The 24,663-nt window shown below is 41.7% G+C and overlaps 2 protein-coding genes across 3 annotated transcripts in view; one reads left to right on the top strand and one right to left on the bottom strand.

Annotated features, from left to right (window-relative positions):
• Nucleotides 1–24,663, top strand: part of LOC127614881 (mitochondrial basic amino acids transporter) — a 207,282-nt gene that overhangs the window by 105,438 nt on the left and 77,181 nt on the right. The gene's annotated exons all lie outside the window — the stretch shown is intronic.
• The window catches only part of LOC127614873 (protein delta homolog 1), a 62,472-nt gene continuing 38,460 nt past the window's right edge, over nt 652–24,663 (bottom strand). Inside the window, exons 2-8 of one of the 2 annotated variants that reach the window (XM_052086315.1) lie at nt 24,260–24,396; nt 9,035–9,148; nt 8,676–8,754; nt 8,508–8,565; nt 8,123–8,253; nt 7,625–7,766; nt 652–4,185 (exon numbers count right to left, since the gene is read on the bottom strand). In XM_052086315.1, coding sequence (XP_051942275.1) covers nt 3,399–4,185; nt 7,625–7,766; nt 8,123–8,253; nt 8,508–8,565; nt 8,676–8,727 — 1,170 coding nt within the window. In that variant the 5' untranslated portion in view covers nt 8,728–8,754; nt 9,035–9,148; nt 24,260–24,396 and the 3' untranslated portion in view covers nt 652–3,398. Of the gene's footprint in view, nt 4,186–7,624; nt 7,767–8,122; nt 8,254–8,507; nt 8,566–8,675; nt 8,755–9,034; nt 9,149–13,441; nt 13,551–24,259; nt 24,397–24,663 lie in introns of both variants that reach the window. The other variant, XM_052086314.1, reaches the window with a different exon arrangement.

The following is a 24,663-nucleotide window of genomic DNA, read 5'->3' as shown; positions in this document are numbered from 1 at the left end:
GATTTCAATCACATCAACCGCTGATGGACACTTTTTTGTTTGTTCTCAAATGCATTTTTATTAAAGACGACGTACAGCCAGTAAAAATATTCTCGGACAAAAAACACAACAGCAAATACAGATTTTAAGATTATAGGAACCTCATAGTTGCAGTAAAAGTAGAACACTGAATAAAGCCTACCGTATTAAGATTAATTATTGATCAATATAAATGTTCTAAGCATGGCTTGATGTGTACTAAATCGTTGTATTGTTTTTTTTGTATTTTGCTCAAAAGGAAACTTGAAATGAAAAAAAAATGTTTATTAGAAACAATTAATTTATAGAATAGCATACCAGCTATTGATAAGTTATCATCCTACATTTGTTTTCTTCTTGATACAAATGTGTCCCAATTTCACTCACGAATATTGTCACTCACTCACTACTTCATTTAATGCAGTCACGTTTCTAAAACAGAGCACATTACGAGAGGGAACCGTTCTGAAAACATATGACTCTGCCTGTGAATACAACCACAAACACATTTATTTGTCACCAGCTCATAAATTGGAAAAAAAATTCCATGCTGTGCTGCACACAGGTGATTCTATCACAAAGTGACACACAGCATCAGCACATTTACAAGTCACACCCCCCCACCCCCCCCCACCCCCGTATCAGGAGGAGCGGGTGGCTGCCTAGAGGAAGATGGTTTGCGGCTTTGATCCAACATTCATTTTGGAGTTCAGCAGAGCTGTCACTAAGTGGTAAGTAAGTTTGGAGAGAAACTTCAAATGTGGTCCAGACTGATCAGTAACTGATGAGAAGGATAAAGAGTAAGACGGGTAGACGTTGCAATTTTCATTCACAATCGAAAGGGACAATCAGAAAAAAAATATAACAAGAAATGTCCAGAGGGGGGAAGTTGCAATCATTCAGCGGTATTCGCCACCTATTATTTTTTCCATGAAAATGATTCTTTATTTTTCTAATCAGCACTTCCTTCATTTGAAATTGAATCCACACACAACAAGCGGTCAACTAAACTTTTGGAAACTGCTTGTTTTTTTTTCTGAAATAATTATACACCATCAATATGAGTACAGTAATTAATAATTTTAATGTGAAACACTGATCGTGTTAATGATTTCTCACAATAATGTCAACAACTCTCTAACAAGGTAAGAAACTGATAAATATACACTCTGGATTTAGTCTGTAAATCTCTTCAAGTGTTTCAATTTTTACATGAGCACTTCTACAACCATCTCAGGAAATCACAATGTCCCATCATTTCTGAACTATGTCCAAAACAGGATGGTGGGCTGTTGGTGATCCTTATGTAAAGCCACAATTCATTAACGAGCGCTTGCACAATCTCACGAGAGCCGATACCCGGTGAAAAAAGAAAAACTGCTTCACAAAAAACGAACAACGTTAACCCTCCTGTTATGTTGCGGGTCAAATTGACCTGCTCTAAAGTAAAGTTAAAAATCAAAGAAATTATTCTTAATGTTTAAAATGCATTTTTGCTATGGCGGGCGTCGACTGTAGAGTAAAATATACAAATAGATATATTCCTCCATCTTTGTAAATCACTGATCAAGTATTGTATTTTTTTCACTGATCGACTCTCAAAATGCTGATCGTGTAAAGCCTAGTTTGAAATTCATTCATTTATTATTATAATTATATATACATTTTTATGATGCAATGAGTCAAACTAGCTTGTTTCAAAATCAAAGATTCTGTCGTGGGAACATACTTTTTCTAATTTTCTACTTTGTTATTATGTCCATCCATCCAATTTCTATACCGCTTCTCCCCATGAGGCCGATGAGCTGGAGCCTATCCCAGCTGCCTCCAGGCGACGGGTGCGGAACATCCCGTACTGGTTGTCTACAAATCGCAGGAAACATAGAGACAAACATCCATTTCAACTTACACCTAAGGACAATTTCGTCTTCAATGACCCTCATCCAGGACAATCGTGTCAGTCAAAAACTGAGCATTATTACCCCATAGTGAGAGGTCTTGTTTTGAATCGTTGATTTGTTTGGGCAAAACGACACATCCAGTTTTCCACCCACCTATCTGGAAGAATAGCACACATGCCCAGCAAGAACTTGAGATTTTTGTGTGAATCTGGTTAAAACTCCTGATGTGGAAATTGATTTTGGCTTGTGGTTGTTAGTTCATTTGCACTGGAGGCAAAGCAGTGAGCTGTAGTTGGAAAGCATGTTTATATTCTTCCCGTACTGCCCTTATATTAGACTTATTAGACTGTGCAGGTGTACCAAATGTATTGGCAGCAGTTTTTGCATTAATCAGCATAGAAAATGCACAATGTTCCATGTGGTCCTAACATGTTTGTATATATTGAACTAATGACACACAACACCTTGCTGTTTTGTACATGCCATATTTCATAAACTGTCACACATTACATCAGTGGTTCTCAAACCGGGGGCCTCAGACACCCAGGGCTCCGAGAGCGGTAACTTGGGGCTGCGGGAATTTCATTGAATTAAATGATGGCGCATCGATTCGCTTTAGCTTTGCTTTGGGTCAATCAAAAGTTTCCAACAAGGGGATAAATCAGTGCATTTGATTTGAATGCAAAATGCATTGTCTGATAAGTTTGTTGTTTGTAGGTTTTTTTTTTCTTCAAGAATAGCCATTAGAGCAGGAATGTCAAACTCATTTTTGTCATGGGCCACAATGTAGGGCCATTTGAACTGTGAAACCATATAAAGAAATCAAGAATAAGGGTTTATTATTGTCTTAGTTACTGTAATGATAGGTTTGGCTAACAAGAAAATACGTGCAATCTCTGTTAATGATCACACATGCAAATTTGACATTTTGGTATAGATTTTAGCAAGTATCATGAAAGCTGACTTGTTTGATTTGTTTTCACGGGCCACATAAAATGATGTGGCAGGACAGATTTGGCCCCCAGGCCTTGAGGTGGACGTAGAGCGATTGGAAAGGTGGCGAATATAGCGACCAACTTGCCATGTTTGTAACATTGATTATACCTTTTTTTTATATATATATACACAAGCTCCTTTCCGGTCACGCCTTGTTGTTAGTGGAAGCAGTGCATGCCGGCTGATGATGGATAAATCTTGCAATTATTTCAATTGGATTAAGTTCCTTTCTTTTAAACAGGTCATGTAGGTTGAAACGCTTCAAATATAAATCATTCCCGAGGCATTCAGGGGTACACATTGTCCTTATGTTTAATTTGTGTTATGAGGGAGTCCTTGGAGAAATGAGGACCCAAGAAGTTTGAGAACCCCTGCATTAAAGTACTTACAATCAAGTGCCATATTTGTGCTGGAATGTACATTCAAACGTAAATCGACAAGGTCCACCTCTGCTATACATTCGCTGTAAACACCTTCCAGAGGTCAGATGGACGTATAGTGCTTCCCGAAGCTGTTCAGTCTGATCTTCTCCGGCAGGATGATGTTCACCGAGTGTTCTGTGTCCTCGTGGCTCGCCCCGCCCGCCTCCTTCAGCAGGTGCTCGCGCTGCTGCCGCACGAGCTTGCTGTATTTGGCGTTGACCAGCCACGCCTCACAGCGGCCGAACAGCACGATGCCCGTGGTGGCCAGAATGACCAGGCAGGTGAGCAGGGCTAGCATGCCGAAACACACCAGCTGACCGTGGCTGGACAGCACAGTGGGGGAGTGGTGCACCGTCTCTTTCAGCGTGATCTTGAGCAGATCCCTCTCGGGTGGTTGGAGAAGCTTGTGGAAGGCGTGGGCAGGAAGCGAGTAGTGCTGCGGGGTCAGCGAGAACACCCTGTGGTCGGGGGGCTTGGCGGCAGCCTGCTTGGGCTTGGCTTTCGGCCGGTGCTGCGCGGAACAAAGCCGGCCCGAAAACCATTTGGGGCAAACGCAGCGGAAGTTTCCGTCGGGGTAGCTGACACACGTGGCCCCGTTGGCGCAGGGTGCGGCGGCGCACGGAGAGAAGCCGGTGTCGTTACAAGTCAAACCGACGAAGCCTGCTGGGCAGGAGCATGCGAAGGTCGCGCCGTGGTCTGTGCAGTTGCCGCCATTTAGACACGGGTTGGAATGACAGATGTCAGGAGGGATCTCGCAGTGGTTTCCAGAAAATCCAGCGGGGCATAAACAGGAAGACTCCAAGGCGTCACCCGTTTCGGTACAAGTGCCTCCATTCTGGCAAGGAGAGCTGTAGGACAGAATGGAGACGATAATGCTCACAGATTGATTATCGAATACGAAGAAGCCTAGTCAGCAGACACAAACGGTCCTCGTTCCCACTGTCTTCATCTGTCTTCTTGAAAATGGCTTTTAAAGATCACGAGCAAGTTAATGAAGGTCCTCAGGGTAGTATTCTGGGGCCCCTTATTCTTCAGTTATTTTTTTTTTGTATGTTTATTTCAGTCACGAAAATCTATACAGGTATGTAGTACTAGATTCACAGCTACTACCATCTACAAGTTTCTTGAGGGGTTCAGCATACTTGGTGAAAAAATGTTGGATGGGTGGGCGGATGGATAAGTCAATACTGTGGATGGAGGGATTGATGGATTGATGGACAGACAGACGGATAGGTAGAAAGAATCTATTGATTGTGAATCCAGCTAAAAATAACTCCAAAGTAGCAGAAGCCACAGGTTCTCGTCACCTCTCTCCTGCCTCAGTTCTCATCCGATCGTTCTTCACTCTTGATTTCTGTCAAGGTGAGAACCTTGTTTAATTTGTCACATCCGGAGGTTCACTTTATAAGCCTTGCCTGTCAGTCTGTCTACAATATTCTTGACTTGTTAAAAACAGTCATTTCTTGTGTTGTTTTGGTTTAAAAGTTGACTTGAATATCTTGCATCTTTTTTGCACATTTCATACTGGTGGATTTAACTTCCTTCAAAGCATGACGTTTTTTTTTTTTTTTATAGTATCAAACTTTACTCTTTGGTCATAGGCTGCTTTTATAAACAGAGGGTTGAATTATGAGGTCCCTCAGGTACCCTGTCTTGGAAACCTTTTCAATTTCACAATGTAGTCAGTCCATCTCACTTAAAATAATAAGCTACCTCAATATTTGTGCTGAAAATCCACATAGAAATGAGTTTCACACTAACTAATCTGCCCGGAGACAGGTTACAATTACATTACCCGAAATAAAAACCAGAGGAAATTACATATTCACGACTCTTATAGAGCGGCCACACTTATAAAACATTTAATGTAGGAGCAGAATCAATGAGTCACGTCCTCTGCCCTGGGGGTGTTGCTGTCTGCGTGTGAATAATAATGATGCCTTTCATTTATAAGTGCCTTTCAAAATACCCAAGAACACTTTACAAACAAAAAAGAGCAATAAAACCACAGATAAAATTATAAATAATAAATGTGATGAGTTAAACTAAATATGCAAGTGTGACTGTAATACTGTGTCTTCTCTATGCATTGCAATTGTGTCTCGTGTTTGTGTTGGGGGGGGGGTCAAAGCGCTGTGAATGCCAAGTGAAGGTCATCGCATCTAATTTTTAGTATAACAAGATTCAGCCTATACCAGCACTGTCAAATCTATGACATGCAAGTGAAAGATATTGGATTTGGGGGGGTGGGGGGGAGGGGGGGTTCTCACGGGAAGGCTATCAGACAGACACACGGCATTTTGAAGAGTGCTCAGATTTGCCATTTCATTTATGTGTCAAGGTTTGTGGAGAGCAAAAATACTCTCAGCAGGCATAATAATTACAGTATTTTTATTCTAATACTGGGGCGGCCCGGTAGTCCAGTGGTTAGCACGTGGGCTTCACAGTGCAGAGGTACCGGGTTCGATTCCAGCTCCGGCCTCCCTGTGTGGAGTTTGCATGTTCTCCCCGGGCCTGCGTGGGTTTTCTCCGGGTGCTCCGGTTTCCTCCCACATTCCAAAAACATGCGTGGCAGGCTGATTGAACACTCTAAATTGTCCCTAGGTGTGAGTGTGAGCGTGGATGGTTGTTCGTTTCTGTGTGCCCTGCGATTGGCTGGCAACCGATTCAGGGTGTCCCCCGCCTACTGCCCGAAGACAGCTGGGATGGGCTCCAGCACCCCCCCGCGACCCTAGTGAGGATCAAGCGGTACGGAAGATGAATGAATGAATGAATGAATATTCTAATACTGTCTTTAAACACTAAGAAATTATACCTCAACCTGAAAGAAACAACCATCACAATAACCCTCTCTAAACAGCCATGTTTTAATCTGAGAGGAGTGGGAGTGGGGGTAGGGGCTTTGGCAGGGGGGGGGGGGTGTAGAGGTGCCTGCGAGGTGTTGCCAAAACTATTTTCTGACGTGAGCTGCTCACATCAAATTAATTGGTCATGTAATTTCACACTTGATGGGAAAGCTGGCACTCTAGAGAGGCAACTATTGGTATACAAACAATTAAAAATTCAACTTCCTGGCACATGTCCCCTTTAAAATTGTCACTTATTGTGATGCCGAGGTCCATTTGTGTCTTAATCTTGGAGTATGGTCGCCTTCAGAGGACAAAAGACGCTCGGCAAAGCACTCTGTTGTAAAATTCCAATTTGAGCTCTCGCTCTCTCGGGTCGACTGACATGTTGATTCAGGAACATCATCCTTGAGAGACTTTGTGAACTGAAGGAATCAGTGGATCGAATCAAGTTGGAGTTGTATGGGAACAACAATAGCCCTTAATCAAGAACCATATTTGGTTTCTTGAGTGGGAGTTCAAATGGACGCTGTGAGCCTCACGACGAGGATGCAAAAACCAAATGAGTTCTCTTTGTCAATCAGCAAAGAATAGAACAATAATAGATTTCTACATTGACGGGGTGACAAATATTTCATTACACCGTGTACAGTGGTAATCTCAACGTGGGTCAAATTTTGAATTCTGTAAAAATATCTGGGGGAACAATAAGCTCCGGTAGATCTGATTTCAGCCCGCATCACAGGATTAACTGTGTGTGTGTGTGTGTGTTTTGCTTTTGAGCAGGAAGATTCCAGTGGTCTCCAAGTACTTTTATCTCGCTTTGGTGAGTCACGATAGTCAGAGCTGAGTAGTCATGTTGATGTTTCTTTTCAGAGGGGCATCTGACCCTGACCTGTTCGTTTCCTTGTTACCCCACAAAAGCATCTTATTTATAGTGGGGTATTACCAAAACACTCAGAGCCCGCTTTTTATGCCCAGCGCAATGTAGAGCAAAGCGCGTGTGTAGAGTTTTCTTTCTTGTCATAGTTTGGTAGATGCAAGCTGTTGGAGATGGCCGTTTGCGCCACTGTGGGAGTGAGCACAGCTTACTTGCTACATTAGCCAACTGGCAAGCTGCCATGTGCTCGTCATTTAATTTATTTGCTTTACGCCTCACGTCAACTGCGTTAGGCTGCAGTTTAAATGTGACAATAACGAGGAGACGCATGATAGAAAATGGAACGATTGTGGTTGAATTTATATTGTACTTGTTGGGCGGCACAACAAGAAGTGTGACGTGTGTGTCTTTTAATTTATGGAAAAGTAAACTTCTGGTCACACTTGAGAATGTTATATGTTACTTAAAAAGAAATTCCTGTACAGTCATTAATGGCAGCAGTTTGGGCTCCAAGGTTAAAAATTAAACTTGGGGGGGAAAAAATGAAATCAATTCTCATACCCATCAATGAGACAGATGTTCCTCTTCAACTGACAGGTCGGTCCGGTGAAACCTTGGGGACAGACGCACAAGTATCCCCCTTCTCCGGTCTCTATGCAGGTGGCATTCCCAGAACAAGGCTGTGATGAGCACAGGCGAATATCTGGAATGACACGCACAAAAAAAAAACAAAAAACATTCTCTTTGTATGTGTCTCTTTCCTTCTTTTATTCCATTTATTCCTTCTCCCTCACTCTCGTTTATTTCCACTCCACCGCTGTGACACTCTCTGCCATAACTCCCAAATTGCATACCCTACGATGGGGAATGTGTTCTCGAGTACCTTGTTTCACGACCAAGGTCACCTTCAGCAATCTTCACCCCCTCACAACCCCTCTAAAAATACATCCCAGGATATTTCACATGTTCCCTGGGGCTCAGTGACTCACCTGAAGCCCCAGGCTCATCTGCCGCTGTGGGTGTGTGAGTGTGTGTGAAAGACACTTAATGGGGTCTCACCTTGGTCACAGAGGCTGCCCACCCAGCCCTGCTGACACACACACTGCCACGCTTTCTCGCAGGAGCCATGCAGGCAGCCCGGGAAGGGGATGCAACGCTCGCAATGGACTCCTTGCCAGCCTGGTTTGCACCTGCGAAAAAAAAAAAAAAAAGGGAACAATCCTGAACTATTAATACACTCACGCCACCCATGTCCCCATAATGCCAGCGTGGTGGATGAGGCTTTGATTATAGCCAGAAAATCCATTGTTTGTGCAAACAAAGAGCCGATTTGGCAGTTGATGGAAGAGAAGCAATCAAACGGCACTCCAGATGATGCATAAAAAACACAGGATATTAGTTTTTGTTTTTTTTTTTAAATATATTTTTATCCAAGCATCACTACCTGCACTTTCCGGTCTTCTCACAAAAGCCATTCTCTGCGTTGCAGCTGCATCCCCAACCTCATGAGAGGAAAAGAGAGACGCGTTGTTTTATTCATGCTGTCGTAAGACACAATAAGAATACAAAAGCTCCTCGAGTTGACAATGTAACTTAGGTCGAATCAAATTACCTCCGGCGACGCCTGTTACGGCTACAAACAAGAGCGCTGCCGTGAGATGCATTGCGATGGTCAGTCTGGAACAAAATTCCTACAAATACGAAATACAAATACATAAACAGTTTCCAAATGCAAAATGCATCACTGTCGTTAAAAGTTGACAAATTGAAGACATCTAAAAAAAAGTTCACCGAACAGTGAAGGCACGCTTTTTGTCATCGTGTCTTTTTTGGATTCCGGTGGCACACCTGAATGCGTCTGCATGCAAAAAGCACCCGCGTAGCCATCACAGACAGAGGAATAAGCCACTAAATAAAGCTTCACTTTTACCATCAAAATCCTTCGAGTCGTTTATACACAAATGATCTTACCTATGAAGCAACGGCGCGCAGTCTCCGGGTGATGCGACTCATATTTGAGGCATGCGTCAGGGCTGGGAGAGCCAAGAGCCAGGACGCGTAGATGAAAGTGATAACAGAGCTGCTCTAGATGGAGAGGTAGGGAGGGAGGGCAGGGGGAGGACACGGATGGTTTTGACGGGACTGCTGCATCGAGCAGCATCTCGATGCAACAAGCTCCTCCTACCCCATAAAGGGGAGAATGTGCGTAACGGCAGCGCGATAACCCCCAACCACCAACACTCCGCCACCTCTCCCTAAGGGCTGAGGTGCAATCAAGTGCCACCGCTGTGATGCCTGTGACCGCCAAGGTAATGAGACTCCCCACTGATGGTTTTGTATGAAAATAAAAAAAAAAGCAGCATCAGGAAAACTGCAAGGTGAAGGTTATCGCTTACTGTCTGGTGTGCTGTTAAATTCAAATTTATAAATTACAGCGACAGGGCTACAATTTAAACTATCAATGACCTCAATTCTAGCAGAGCACAGGAACCTAAAACTGAACATGTCATTTTTTTGGGTCACTTGTTTCTGGGCAGACTTCATATGACTCTATTATCTCTGAAATAATAAGCATATGCAAGCCACACTAGAATTTGATTTGAAGAGATAATTTGGGGGAAACAATGAGTGAAGAGAACCATGAGCTAAGGCAGTGGGACATGGTTCCAAAAACAGACAGTGAGCAGGAACAGGAAATCAGACATTCGAACAATATTACTCCAAAAATGACAATGGTACACAAAAAGCAACAGAGCTGGTAACCCCCCCCCCCCCCCCACACCAAAAAAAAATACAAAATTCAGCCCCTCAGAGTCACAGGAACAGGAGGAACACTGCGAGGATATTAATTACCCAGCTAGCTTTGGGCGCCACCTGAAGGATTGGAATGGAACAGCATGTGTATCTGGTGATTGCTATGATCAGTCGTGATGCTTTAATGTCACACAAGAAGAAATGACAAGTCGAAAACACCCGGTAAAAGCTAACATTATGTACATTTGTAAATCCTTTTAAAAAATGATTAACACATTTTGCAAAACTCCAAGCACAAGACAAATGAATTCTGTGACTTCGCCAAATCACCAAAAAGACAGAAACAATCACTTTTTCCTTGTAATCTATGAATTGTAATAGCCTGCGCATGCAGCAGCCATCTGCCATACATCATAATGTCTGTCTCTATTTTTAGTCCACTGATTGCTGTCCGCAGCCTAAGCCCTGCCAAGGGCGGTGGTGTTTCCCCCCCCCCGAGAATGTTATGTTAATTGTGATGACGAATATCATTCACTCATCTTTGAGGAATGAGTCATCAGCAACACAAGTATCAATCCTAGAGCAGATTTTGAGGTATATTTTTCTTCCTTGTTGTTTACAAAGGAGAGAGGGGAATGTTTTGGAAATGAAACATTTGAGCTTCAACCAGGTGTGTGGCCCTCACAGTCTAAACTCATGCAGTGCAAGTGGGGATTCTCATTTGAATGCAAATGGCAGCAAAAAAAAAAAAAAAAAAAAAAAAATATATATATATATATATATATATATATATATATATATATTTTTTTTCCTCCCAATCAAATTTCCTGTGAAGGGAAAAAGAGAAAATCCCAAGGATCAAATGGCTTTTGCCTTTCTCGAGTCCACAAAGGCTACCAGACAGGATTGCAGCAGAGAGGGATAACCTGAGATTTGATGCATTCCCTCACTTCTATTTGTTTGGTGCGTTTATCGTCCATCCTCCAGAGAAAGCGGGCCTGAGAATTACATGACAAACGTTGCCTGCAGCAGGTGCCTGGTAGATGACAGTCTCCCTTTTCTCAGGCTCCAATGCCTGCTTTATTAGCGTGAAGGAGTCGTCCATCGATTTATTTTTTTTCCACCAGAACGGCTCTAATGTGGCATTTATCTCTTTTTTGACCTCTATTTAAACACAGAGGTCAAATATTATGGTGACTCTTGAATGAATTAAAAACAAAAGAGCCCCTAGGACACTACCCAGCGGGACACCACACATATTGTTCTTATGTAGTTAAATCTTGCTCTCATTCATAAAAGTACGCAGGGAACTAAGACAGACAAACGCCTCTGCTATCTAGGCTATTCCAAATCAAAAGGGTGCTTACTTGGCGAAAGGACATTTTTCTCTGAACGGCAACACAAATTGCAAAAACAAAAAACAAAACTTGCACAAAGTTGAATGAAGGTGTCACTTGTTATTTTAATGTTAAACAAATAATAAAGAAAGAAAACAGTGGGCCAGAGGGACACTTCAAATAATTGCCTTTTTTTTCTAATGTTATTAAATCGCGCTCTCATGGACACTGAGAACTGAGACAGTAAGTCTCAGTAAGCCTCTGCTATGATATACTTGCTTTTATTGAAGTAGTCCAACTCGCGAGAAAAAAGACTGAGGACTCAAATAGGAAGCTAAGGATGGCCACTGCCGTTCAGCCTTTTTTGTGTGTGTCAGAGATTCAAAATCAGGTTAATGGCAAGCCATGACCGAAATGGACCGAAACAGGCTGCTAAATATTATCGGTTAACGTCTTTTGTCTCGCTGAAGCAGCATGTGATTCATTGCTCGGTTATTGCATGCTCTGTATACAATTGATCAGACCTTATCAAATGCACTCTGTGCTGTGGCTGCACTGTGCAACTTTTTCTCGCCAGGAAGAAACAACAAAGACAACTCTTAATGTTTTCTAGCAGCTTAGTAATGTACAAAAATTTCCAAAACACCATTTCAATGTTAAATCTCCCTGTCGTTGGAAAGCGCTTGAGCTGGGGAGTGGGTGGATATTTGTACTATGGCAGGATGAAACGATTCTCACTTCTAATCTTCCTAAAGGTTAGCTGTGTAACTGAGAAGATATCAAATAAAACAAATTGATTGCAGAGACAGACTGCGATGTGATTACCAGCGTCGATGAGTTATTTAAAGCATAGACCAAACTGGGATTGAGTCGGAAATGTCATTGAAATTCTCAACACGTGCACGGGTAGGGGGAGAAGCATGCTGAGATATGATTAAACAAATCCCTCGTCTGTCAACAAATACAGCCAGGGCAGCCGCACTGCACATCGTTCCGTTACAACGTGGGCACCCGCTCTGTTTGCGAAATCAACACGAGACACCATCTTGCACATGCGCAAAAACAGCATATTGGCTTTATATGAGGATTCCACTCGCCTGTATATAATAAAAAGTCATCATAATCTTTTGTTTTTTTGTATGAAATAAAGACTCCTCGTTATTGTGGTGTGAACAAAGGGTCACGCTGGTTTGCTACCAGAGCTCCACTTCACTGCAATTTTCAATGCATTTTTAGCACAGCCATTCATTGGGAATGAATATGAAATGTTCCACATTATTGTGTTGTTGCTTTCAACCGCGACTGCTCGTCGCTGTGAGTTTGCATCATTAAAAGCCTTGTGTACGTTGTAACAAGAAAAGGCCATTAAAAAAAAAAAAAAGATTTTATTCCAGGCCTGCAGCACGTCGTGAGTGTGTCTTGCACTGCTCTTACACCAATGTTGTGCAAAGCAGAGAAATGTTGCAATTCATCAAAAAAGTTGCTTTTAAGTGTCTGAGGACACACTTCGCATACGGCTTATACACAATTTTTTTTAATAGAACAATGCATCACTGCATGCTGTATTATAGAAGCTCTCAATTGGTTTCACCTTTTCAACTAGTCGTAAATTAATGGTTGAGTTTTGTCATGATTAAACGTGGATGTAAAAATATGCATCACTATTTATTTTATTATATTTTTTCACTGCGACCGGCTGGCAACCGGTTCAGGGTGTTCGCGCGTACTGCCTGAAAGATGGCTGGGATAGGCTCCAGCACCCCCCGCGACCTTTGTGAGGATAAGCGGATCGGAAAATGAATGAATGAATGAATTATATTTTTTCATCCAAATGACTCAGGAAACTGAGAGGGAACACGATAATTATATGTATGAAAAAAAACCCTAAACTAATAATAAAATAACGTACGTGAAAATAAGACCACAAGAATTAATAATAATAATAATAATACATCATTCACATCATCATCATAATTCACAATTTCTCAGAATTTTAATATACAGTATATTATTTTCAAAAGAATAATTATTGAATAAAATATGATCATTTTATTTCGACAACCTTTTAAAAAATACATTTTATTAGACAAAAAAAAAAAGAAGAAATGTGAGTTTTTGAGTCCTTTTGCAAATCACTGCCGAAAATCATCAATCCACATCATAACATTAATGGCCCCATCAAATCCACAGGGCCACATGTTGGAAGGCTCAAATTATGCAAGTGGCTTTATGTGGAGGAACCTGAATGACTCCCTCCGCCATTTACCATCTGTGAAATGTTACCTACATTTAATTAGCCGAGGTCGTGAGGCCGTCCTCTCCATGGCAACGGCGCTTGTCAGGGTGGAGATGCTGAAAGCAGATGGACTCGACTGACGGCAACTCAGGGAACACTGCTGCGAAAAAAAAAAAAAAAAAAAAGAGGAGCAATTGTGAGGCAACAGTCAAAGTAGAAAAATGATTCCAACCCATGCCACCTTAACTTCAGCGTTTACAAGGCAATGCAGAAAATATATTGTTGAGGCAATTGAGGCAGAATAGAATGTCACTTCGACATTATCTGGCAGTGAGAATGACACACTTGGTCATCGCAAGACTCTTGGTCACAGCAACTGATGACTTGTTTCGGGTTTCAAGAGAAGAAGAAAACCCTGAGTCTCTGAGTTGAAGTAATTAAAAAAAACCTGGCTAAGCAAACCAATGTCTGTCTGTCTATCGAGCTCACTCGCTAGCTCATGAGCTAGCTAGTTAGCTAGCTATTGAGCTAGCTACCAGATATCCAGCTATCCATACTATGAATCATTCTTTCTTTCTGTCTGCCCATCCAATTACAAAAAGGAAGATAGATAAAGCTTTAATATTTTATTTGGATTTAAAAGTAAAAAAAAAAAACTACATGAGATTATTGTGAATGGTGAAGTTTCCCAAGCTAGTATATACTGTACCCCACAGTGGCAGAGTGACTCCATCCAGATTTCGGCAGTTATATGATATTTGAATTCTCTGCTTGTCCAATGAGAGCACAGAAAGCCACATTTACGCGCCAGAAAAATGTTTGTTTTGTTTTTGTTTGTTTGTTTTTTGCCCCAAATTCAAGATTTCAACAAATGCAGGAAAATGTCAAAATAATGACAAGGACATGTCGACAGCATTCGTCGACAGCATTCGTCGACAACCGTTTGTACAGTTGAGCAACCCTTTAAGGTAATGCAAGGTCAGAGACTTTGGTGTTCCAAGCTGAAGAGTTTGTTTTGAGGTAGGCGAGTGGGGAATACATTACGTGCATTAGAAACATTTATCATACGCATTCATTTTTCAGTTGTGTGGTTATATTCGCAATTCATTTCAATAATTTCCACTTGAACGGGGTTTTTGTGATGACAGACGGCGAGGCAGTAAAGCAAGTGCACGAGAATGTGTCTGCTGTCTTTTAACATTCAGAATTAATTTCTGACACTTGGTTGTATGAGCGTGTGGTTGACATGGCAACATTACCCTAAAGAAACAGCCTCGGCTAAAGCCTTGTGCAGACTCATCGAAGAACCAAAAACAAATTACTGCCGAGGGGTGGGGGAGGGGGGGTTATGTGGTTGAGACATAGAAGAGGGACGCTTGTGTGGTTTGTGATTCCCAAGCAGTGGAGAAATAAACACCACACCTAACATGCCAGAAAGTGGATGCGCATTGTGTGTGCGGGTGCATCCCTTCCATCCCAAATAACCACTCAGTGGTTAAATAACCCATTCAGTGGAATGGGAGCAAATCTCTCCTTTCAATATATTCACACTTAAGTCGTCTTCATCATCATCATCGTCCAAAATTCTGTCCGTGTTGCCGAGGTGATTAACGGGTGCATGCCGTAATCCATAATCGCATTACCAACATTGCTCAGGATTTATTCCGTGAATAGGAGATTTAAGTCACAGCACGTTCATGCTTTTTTTTTTTTTTCAGAATACTTAGTCCTGATTTGAAACAAATCAATAAATAAAGGGAGGAAGAGCAATGTGTAAGTTGTTGGCCACAACTGTGCGGGAAATAGCCCGATGCTTGCAATCAGTCTTGTGCCGCCTCTTCACTCAAATTGGCCATAATTGATCAACTCAAGTGTTGCTCATCAATGCTGCTCTACCCTTTTACTGTCTAAGCGTGAGGGTTTTCAACAATGCTGAGCATCCATTCTCATTTGGTTGTTTTGCTTTCATGTCCCCAAATGACAACAAAAACTCAAATTAAAGGTCTAAAAAGCAGAGTGGAACAGTTCCTCTGAATTTCTTCAGGGTGAGATCAACCGCACACGCAAGACGTTTGGTCAAGTTCTGACCTTGGGGAGCTGAGTTATTGGAGTTTCATGTTTTATAAGTCATCAAACTTTGCTGTTATGCTCAGCCCACAGGCAATAACCCAAACTCAAATGTTTTGCAATTTATCGTCAGCCATCTGTCTGGTGTCTACTCTTGCCGTGGCTCAAATTAGGTAGCGATGTGGGAAAATCTTTGAAGGACTCCTTGAAAATGGCTGCCTCAAACCGAAATGGAAAACTTCCTGTGGCTTTTCAGTTATAGGAGCGTGAGACTTTTTGGTGGGCCGACTCATGATAGATATGTTTTTTTACGATATTTCATGCAGGGTGTCACATGTGTCCCTTACACACTCACCCACTGGCCAAGGGCTATAAATGTGTCCTGATGATCCAATATAATGATGGCCGACTTTTATACCGATGCCCTCCATTAATCAAGAAGTACTTTTAGTTTCTGCTAAATCTGCTTTTTATTCATGTCGCAACGCCAACATGAACGGTTTACTTGAGTATGTTTGATTGTAATGCATAATTGACCACTCCTGACTATTATTATTCATTATTGATTATGTGCTGCTGACATGATCAGCGATGGACGAGTAAAGTCGTCCTTTGCACGTCTAAATTGAATCACACCTCTTCACGCAAACTTGGGCCAAAGTGACGGCACCCGACCGTGGGCCCACACGCGCCACAGCGGCTGACTATGAATTATTCACGCCACAGGCGCCAACCCCCCCACAGAAAAAAAAGGAGCTGGAGAAGATTCGACGTCTCATTTCTGGCAGCTGTGGATAAAAGACTTCTTGTGGAAAGATACTAACGTATTTGGGCTGCAGTGGCTCTCTCTTTTCAAGGTCTCTCACTTCAGATGTGCTTTTTCTCCTTCTAAAACGTGAATTTAAGATTTTCATTCGGTCTTCGTGTGTTCAAGCATTGACTCCTCCACTGAGTGAGTAAGAGAAGCTGGTATTGGTGAAGGTGATTCGATATTGCTACTCTGTGTCAATACAGGTTGAAGCTTCATGGGGGAAAAAAAAAAAAAAAAAAAACGAGACACCAGAGTAATTTGATGATTGATTTTACATTCGCAAGACTATTGAACAGTCAGACACAGTGAATCAAATTAGGTTGTAAATAATGCCTGATATACCGTGTATGATAAGTACCGTAATTTCTGGACTACAGAACGCACCTGATTCTAAGGCCACATTGGAACATGAGATATTTACAAAGAAAGTTGGTTTGCCGCTGCGCTTCTGCATTTCGCACCTACGCAAGTACCCAAAGCAATTCCCGCCTACCGCGTATCATTTAGACAAGATCTGAATAACTTCTTGTTGTCTGATTAAAAAAAAATGTTTCAAGCAGATCATAGTTTGATCCTGGATTAGATTAGTTCTTTTTTAGTTTTTTTTTCAAGGGGGAAAAAAAAATTATTTGACAGTATGTTTTCTGGTAGCCTATTTGAAAATGCAACAAAATGAACAAGTGCTATGACGCATACAAGAAATAAAAAATCCTCTTTGAATATGTTTTTTTTTTGTTTTACATTTTTTTGCTCCTTTTATTACAGTAAATGTATCGATTTAAAGGGCCTTCAGTCCAATTTAAACGATTTACACAACATTCGCCTGGTCAACCCCCGCGACCTCCGCAACAATTTCCATGCCTTCCTTTCCTGACAGGCTGGCAGCAGATAATGAAAGTGTCAGTGCTCCTCCGACTGTAACCAACTTGATGAGCCCATTTTCCCGCCGTCGGATCCCATTTCCCATGATGCAACAGCGTGAACGCGGGTCTCTCGTTTCTCCACAAATCAATGTGCATTGCTCAAGAATGAAGGTTTGATGTTGAGGAAATGTCAGTTTGGGGAACCAGATCCTCAGATGAAATGCATAAAACAGAAATCCCAACAATCGGCTTTTGCTTTCTGCTTTTGGGAATAGAATTCTTCCAGCTGTGATCAATGCGTAATTTGCAGAAGAGAAAGCAAAGTGAAAGAAACAAGCTCCATCATGTAATATTCATGCTAGCACAAGGTACAGTCTGACCTTGATGGATCTCTGTCTGCTTTTGTCTGTCGCCCTCTCCGTCGTTGCTGATTTAATTTGACTGAAAAATGTCTTTTCACCGCACAAAGGGCCATCATGGGGCGGAAGAAAATGGGCTTAATGAATTTGGGAGAGGATGAAAACGGATGCAAAATGGCACATGGGGACGCAACCACTTACATAGAAAGGTGAGTGGGCAACAGATGAGGAGCCAAAGTGGTTGTGATTAAAGCAAAAATATTGAGCGCATCGGCTCGATTTGATGAAAGCCAATGCAAGTGTTGTTTCCTTTTACCTTCAAATGCATGACGTGAGATGACCACAGTGCCTTTGACCGAGGTTCATCCAGTTGTGTCCAGCAGTCACAACATTAGGTACATCTGCACAATCTAATTAGCGATCCACGACATTTTTTTGGTCCCCCCCGACCCCCAACTAGGTCTTCATAGCACAGTGGCCAAAAATGATGAATACAAAGCACCCTATAAAATGCTCGCCTCTGCATTACAGCAATGTGTCACACCTCCCCCTACACCTTATGTGAAAACCTGGTCATGATGCCATGTCACTTGCTGTCTTTCCATATAAGTGAACTAACTCACTTTAGATTCTCTCTCAATTGAGTCAGAGTGTCAGTGCTGTGCTGGTTATTATAGATAGTCCACCTCTCTGCTGATAAAGGGACACATTCACCTCCCGTCACATCATGTGTTGCTCTCAGCAAGGGGTCGATCTATTCTAAACACATAATAAGACCACACACGCAGAAAGCACATGGGGGGTAAGGGGGGGTTGTAAATGAGCAACACAAAGGTTAATAAAGACATCCATTCATTAAGGATTCACTTGACATGAGCTGCAAACAATCACAGCATGGAAGCGGGAAGCGAGCGAGGGTCCCCCCCCCCCAGCTCCTAATGAGATCGTCCATCTCATAATTCCATACGACAGAACTGTCAGACAATTCCAAAGAGAGACAGAGTGAGACGCCACTGTAACATCAAGAGCTTTCCTCTCATATTCTTTCTCCAGGCGGGAATAAATGATAAATATATAAATACATGATTATACAAACAGAATGTCATCCCCCACTCTCAACGATCAAATAACTGTCAGTCCTCGTGGAAACATTTGGAGACTGCCCTGCGCATGCCAAAGCAGCTGGTACAGATATAAACTCCTAAGCAGAAGAAAGTCCGATCTGGAAAAAGGCACAATAACAATAGGGGTGAAAATGCTGAAAAGAAAATGGAAGGCAACTTGAAAGTCAAAGTAGATGCTTTGCGATGTTGTTACACTCAATACAAGAATAATCTTTAGTTAGCTATCTAGCTAGCAAGATAGATAGATAGTAAGAGCGAAAGACAAAAAAAGGCATTTTCACTCGGGAAGGCTGTAGTGTACACTTGAATATGAGGTGAATGGATCCATCACAAGATACAACTGCGAGTAGCATTGCGCTGTACGTTCTTTTAGTGATTTTAGTTAACTAGGTTTTATATCTTCTACTTTGGATTTGAAAAGTTGCCTCGTTTGAATGCCGTTTTGTAACTCTGTGAGCCACAGTGACGGTGCTTTATCTTGTGTGTGAAATGTACTAGCGGTGAAGGGGAAGCTAACGCTGTTAGCTAACTTAACTTAGCCAACCATACTGCTTAACGCTCAAGCTAGTGCGAGGATCATTACACAGCTTGAAATGTGTTTTGAGGTATGTTCTTTTATTTATGGAGCAACATCAATATACTGTAATTGCTCTGTTGAGATGACCTGTTTTCTTCTTGTGAGTGGCTTTTGGCAACTGTGTACGTGAGCAAAACAACACTCCAACTCTCCTGTGACTCACACTCTACGATGAAGAAATAAAGTGCAGTGTTCAGGCTGCCTCTCGTTCGTTTTCTTTCCCCGCCATCTCCCCTTTCTAACGTAGCGTCTGTTCACACTCATTGCCCCCCCAGAGTGACACCACAGCCCCCCCCCCCCCCCCCCCCCCCATACACATTCTTCAGAAGCCTCATCAGGCCGATGTGAAAATTGGAAAAAACAAAATGGGAAAAAAAGTTTGGAATAACCCAGCCATGGCTTGGTCCCTATTTAGCTACTTCACCCAATTTGGGTGCCTTTTGACCCAACAATTTTTAGAATGTATCCTTGAATAAAACCCCCAACATCATTATGACTTTTCATGTAATATTACAACTGTACATTACTGTATTCTTTCCACTTTCTTTTCCAGCATGAGTGGAAAGTTTTCCTTTCTTATTTTTGTTATGCGAAACATTTCCTTGTTAGTAACACGAAATAAGCCACGTGATTGTGATTTAAAAAAAACAACAAAAAGCTATTTCCTCAACTAAATTACAAAATCTAATAACTCATGTTACTCATTCAACTACAGCTTAATTATTTTATTATTATTATTTTGCTTGAGATTATTTTTATACTGGAAGCTGGGTGATCGACTGGGTAGCACATCTGCCTCACAGTGCAGAGATACAGGGTTCAATTCGGGCTCTGGCATTCCTGTGTGGAGCTTGCAAGCTCTCCCTGTGCCTGCGTGGGTTTTCTCTGGGTATTCCAGTTTCCTCCCACATTCGAAAAACATGCATGGCAGGTTAATGAAAAGTTCAAAATTTTCCCAAGGGGTGATTGTGAGTGTCAATAGTTGTTCATCTATGTGTGCCCTGCAATTGGCTGGCAACTGGTTCAGGGTGTCCCCCATTTACTGCCCGAAGACAGCTCGGATATGCTCCTGCCCGCCCGCGACCCTCGTGAGGATAAGCGGATTAGAAAATGGATGGATGGATTTTTATGCTATTACAAAGGCCACTCCTCAGCAGTCTTGAGCAGCAACAGTGGCTGCTCTGAGTAGACACATCCTTGGTGTAAGCAGACAATTCTCAGGCTTTGGTCTCGCATGACTGACCCTTCCAGATGACCCCCCTGTAGGAAGACTGGCTGGGGGATTTTGTGGCATGGGTGTCCATCAATCCGGATCTTTGGAGCTGGAGTAAAAACCTTCTTCCCTCATGAGTGTTTTTCTTACTGCTTCACTGCAGTGGTTTATGAGATAAGATGCTGGTGGAGTGCGGGTGCATATTTACAAGCATCCATCATTTATGGAAGCAAACGCTAAATTAGGCTCATGTTTCTTTTCCTTCAGCTGTCAAAATGTGACAGATTATTTTCATAAAAGGCCCGCTGTAAAAATTACCCAAACATTTCCTGCGCCATTTGCTTCGTAGCACTTTGTCGTTTTACAACAGTATATTAGAGTCACTTATCAATATTGTTTAGTTGCGGGTGAATCCAATAATATTTGCAATGTACATTTAATAAGAGATCATTTGATTTAATGACTCTACACGCCATACTGTCATGAGAACAAATTTGGCGAGCCTATTTTAGCACAGGACAGCATTTTTTTTCTTTTTTTGACCAGAGGCAATTGATTCTCCCAATTATCCAAGGAAAATTGAAATTGTTAATAATTACAGTGTACCCCACTGATCCCTTAATGAGCTTTATTTGTGTGTTGCTGCAAGATGAGGACAACCATTGAGAAACCAAGCACAATGAGTGTATTTGGGTTGGGCGCTTTAAATTCGCCCTTGTGAATCGCCATATTACAGCTAAATAAAATTGTAATTGTTAATGAATACACTGGGGGCCAGGGGGGCAGTAAACATCGGACAACAGACAATATTTTGTAGACTGCAGCTTTTACGAGGAAAATTTTACAGTTTTCAGTGGCAATGAGAACTTGTAGAAAACAATTGAAGTAATATTACGGCAAGCTATTATAAGAACAGCTGATTTTTAAAATAAGGAATAAGATGAAGGAAAAAATTAATACAAAATTTGTAATTTACAGGGAATAAAATAACTATATTTTATGAAGATAAAGTAAAAAAATTGGGAAATGAAACAATAATTAAAAGAATAAGGTTATGATATTGATGTAAACAGACAAACTTTTATGGTAATAAAGTTGTAATTTTATGTGAAGAAATTGAGAGGAAAAAAAGAGAACAAAAATATATGAATAAAATTGTAACTTTACTAGAAATTATCTGACTCTCTTCATTTAGGCACTCGGAAACTCAGAACGTTGTTCAAATGTGCCATTTGGTTCTTCAGAATCCCGCCAAAAAGTAAGAAGCTGCATTCAAAAACGAATGTGACCTGAAGACGAGCACACAAGGACGAAACGTCAACTAATCACTTTAAGTTTGTATTCAAAACGGTTCATCTTAACCAGAATCATCCGTGGCATTGTCATTTAAGGTAAAATCCTGGTGGATTGTGGTTGTGCTAACTGAAAGTTAGTTGCGACAACAATCCAAGAGGATTGTATCTTACAATGTGACACGAGATTCTTGTTAAACTAAGATGCTTTGAGATTTTACAAATATATAATAAGAATTAGAATACGATTTTACAAGCCTCTGGATTAAATCAAAGTTGCGATACATAAAAAGCGAAAGTTGTGGTACAGTGTGTAGAATATAACGCCATCTAGTGGTGAAATAGTAGAATGCAACAAAGTACGCGCACTCAGGTGCCTCAGACGCCACGCTTCGCGAGACGACCATCAATTACTGCCGTAGAGGTGCAAGCAAAATGCAATCTCAAACGACTTCTAGTAATCCCTCAACTGACCGAACCGAGTAAGTGCTTTTAACTGTTACTCATGCCGTTGTCACGATGTTGAGGAAAAAAAATGGGACACTTTCGAGTATCCGTAGAAGAAAGATGGCAGTGAAACACTGAACCTATTCCTCCTGTAGGGGGAGCCGGGCCCTATGTAATATTATTAGCAATTATTTCACCCACAATTACAATCCAAAATTTACATTGATGTGCTAGAACGTATTTTTTGCATATTAATTATTTTAATAGAGGATATTTGAACGAAAAAAAAAACATACACGCAATGTGGGAATAATTTTTCATGCTGCTGGAAGAATTAAATTGTTCAAATGACTTCTTTCTCAAACGAACAAAAACTTTCTTGTCACAATATTGCGTTTTGATCCATGAAATTTGATTTTTTTTTTCATCCTTCATTTTGATATCTTCTACCGAAATAAAACTACAGTACATTGAACACAACTCTTGCTCTGAATGTCCTTAGTTGTGCAAGTGTACCGTGAATATTCACTTGAAAAGGACTTCCTTTTTTAGCGTAGCAAGCTATCAGGCTGCTGCTTAAGCAAGCCGGCAAAATTATTATCTTCTGCATTTGACTATCCTCATTCGAGGGATGTTCTCCTAATCGTCGCAATTACACAACGTGAACTCCAAATAGACTGGATATAATTGGTCCCTCTGCGCTCACCCCTCAATATGGCGTCACCATGGCAACAGAGGGTGAAATCTTTAATTTTACTTGAGCAAACACGCTTCAATTAAATGACAGCCCCCTGCCCGTCTTGTTCATCCATCCGATTGAATCCAAAACAGCAATGAGTCCAAAGCAGTCAAAAACAACAACCAAACAAAACAAAGATGTGTTACATGTGCACATCATCAAAAATGTGTGAAGCCAAACGTTACAGCTGGAATAGAGAAAAGAAATGGACTCATGTCTGTGGTTTCAGCAGATTTGCTTTCAAAGAGACCCGAACACCAGTGTTTGTCGTAATAATCCACTAAAATAAAAAATGATGCCCGAATGACATGAGCAATTGAAGAGGATGATTGTGTTTATTGTATCACGGTTCATTTCACATACGTACCATCCACTCGTTCATTTTGGTCCCTTAAAAAGTGGGAGTCACATCAACAAATTTTCATCAATGGTTATTTCATTCCAAATCCATTGAGGTGGTGTAAGTGACACCCGGGTATTCATGGTTCGTCATTCACAAATTTGCACACATTTGGGGGAGGGGGGATGATCTTCAGTTATTTATGCTTAGGTCAAAGCCCCGTCTAATATAACGATCAACTAAATAACAAGTAAGTATAATAAATAGAGGGCGGCCCGGTAGTCCAGTGGTTAGCACGTCGGCTTCACAGCGCAGAGGTACCAGGTTCGATTCCAGCTCCGGCCTCCCTGTGTGGAGTTTGCATGTTCTCCCCGGGCGTGCGTGGGTTTTCTCCGGGTGCTCCGGTTTCTTCCCACATTCCAAAAATATGCATGGCAGGCTGATTGAACACTCTAAATCGTCCCTAGGTGTGAGTGTGAGCGTGGATGGTTGTTCGTTTCTGTGTGCCCTGCGATTGGCTGGCTACCGATTCAGGGTGTCCCCCGCCTACTGCCCGGAGACGGCTGGGATAGGCTCCAGCTTCCCCCGCGACCCTAGTGAGGATCAAGCGGTTAGGAAGATGAATGAATGAATGAATGAATGAATATAATAAATAGAGTCACTTCAAGTCACTGAGAGTCACCAGCTTGTTGCAGCAGCACAGATTCACTTTCTCTTGTAATTTTCTGAATATCTAGTTTATATTACTTCCACCTCTTATTAACTGTTTGTTTTAATTCAAGATGTACCGGCAGAGAATATCAATACTATCAGACGTTTTTTTTCCCCTCCACACACAAGTGAAATGATGGAAACTGAGAGAGAGGGACTGAATAGCACTGGAGATTTCGGCTGCAGCAAACGTCTGCCAACGTCATGCATGTTGCGATCCGATTACAATTTGGGCAAAATGGCGTTCTGCTGTGCGCCGCATCACAACAATTGGGCCAATATGTGAAAGCGAACGGCGTAATAGTCATGGGACACATGGCACTCACTTCTCCTGACCTGTTGTGTCGAAAGCCATTTTGCTGACCGAGAAATATCTCTTGCATCAGACGCTGGCACTGACATCATCTCATCACTGATCGTGGGACGCTACACGATCCCAGCGGTGCCCTGCCAACGGGAGGGTCTGCGGAAAAGGCACAGCAGATAATTACAAGCCATTGTGTTATGCCTCTGACGCAGTCATTTTACAAGATCTCCGCGTGAAAGAGGGTAATGATGCCTTCAAGATGTTATACTCTCGAGTGGTCCGAATAGAGTAATGACAAAGGAGGAGACCCGTGAAGGTTCCGTGCGTCCATCTTCCGTAGTTTTGAATGCATTGTCATGACATGCCAAAAAAAGCCGCTATATTTTGTTACAACCTTAACATCAAAAAGTTCAGTTGTTGATG

The sequence above is a fragment of the Hippocampus zosterae genome, chromosome 14, assembly GCF_025434085.1.
Source record: "Hippocampus zosterae strain Florida chromosome 14, ASM2543408v3, whole genome shotgun sequence".
Taxonomy (NCBI): Eukaryota; Metazoa; Chordata; class Actinopteri; order Syngnathiformes; family Syngnathidae; genus Hippocampus; species Hippocampus zosterae.
The sequence above is the reverse complement of the archived record's forward strand: the minus strand, read 5'-3'. Positions and strand labels throughout refer to the sequence as shown.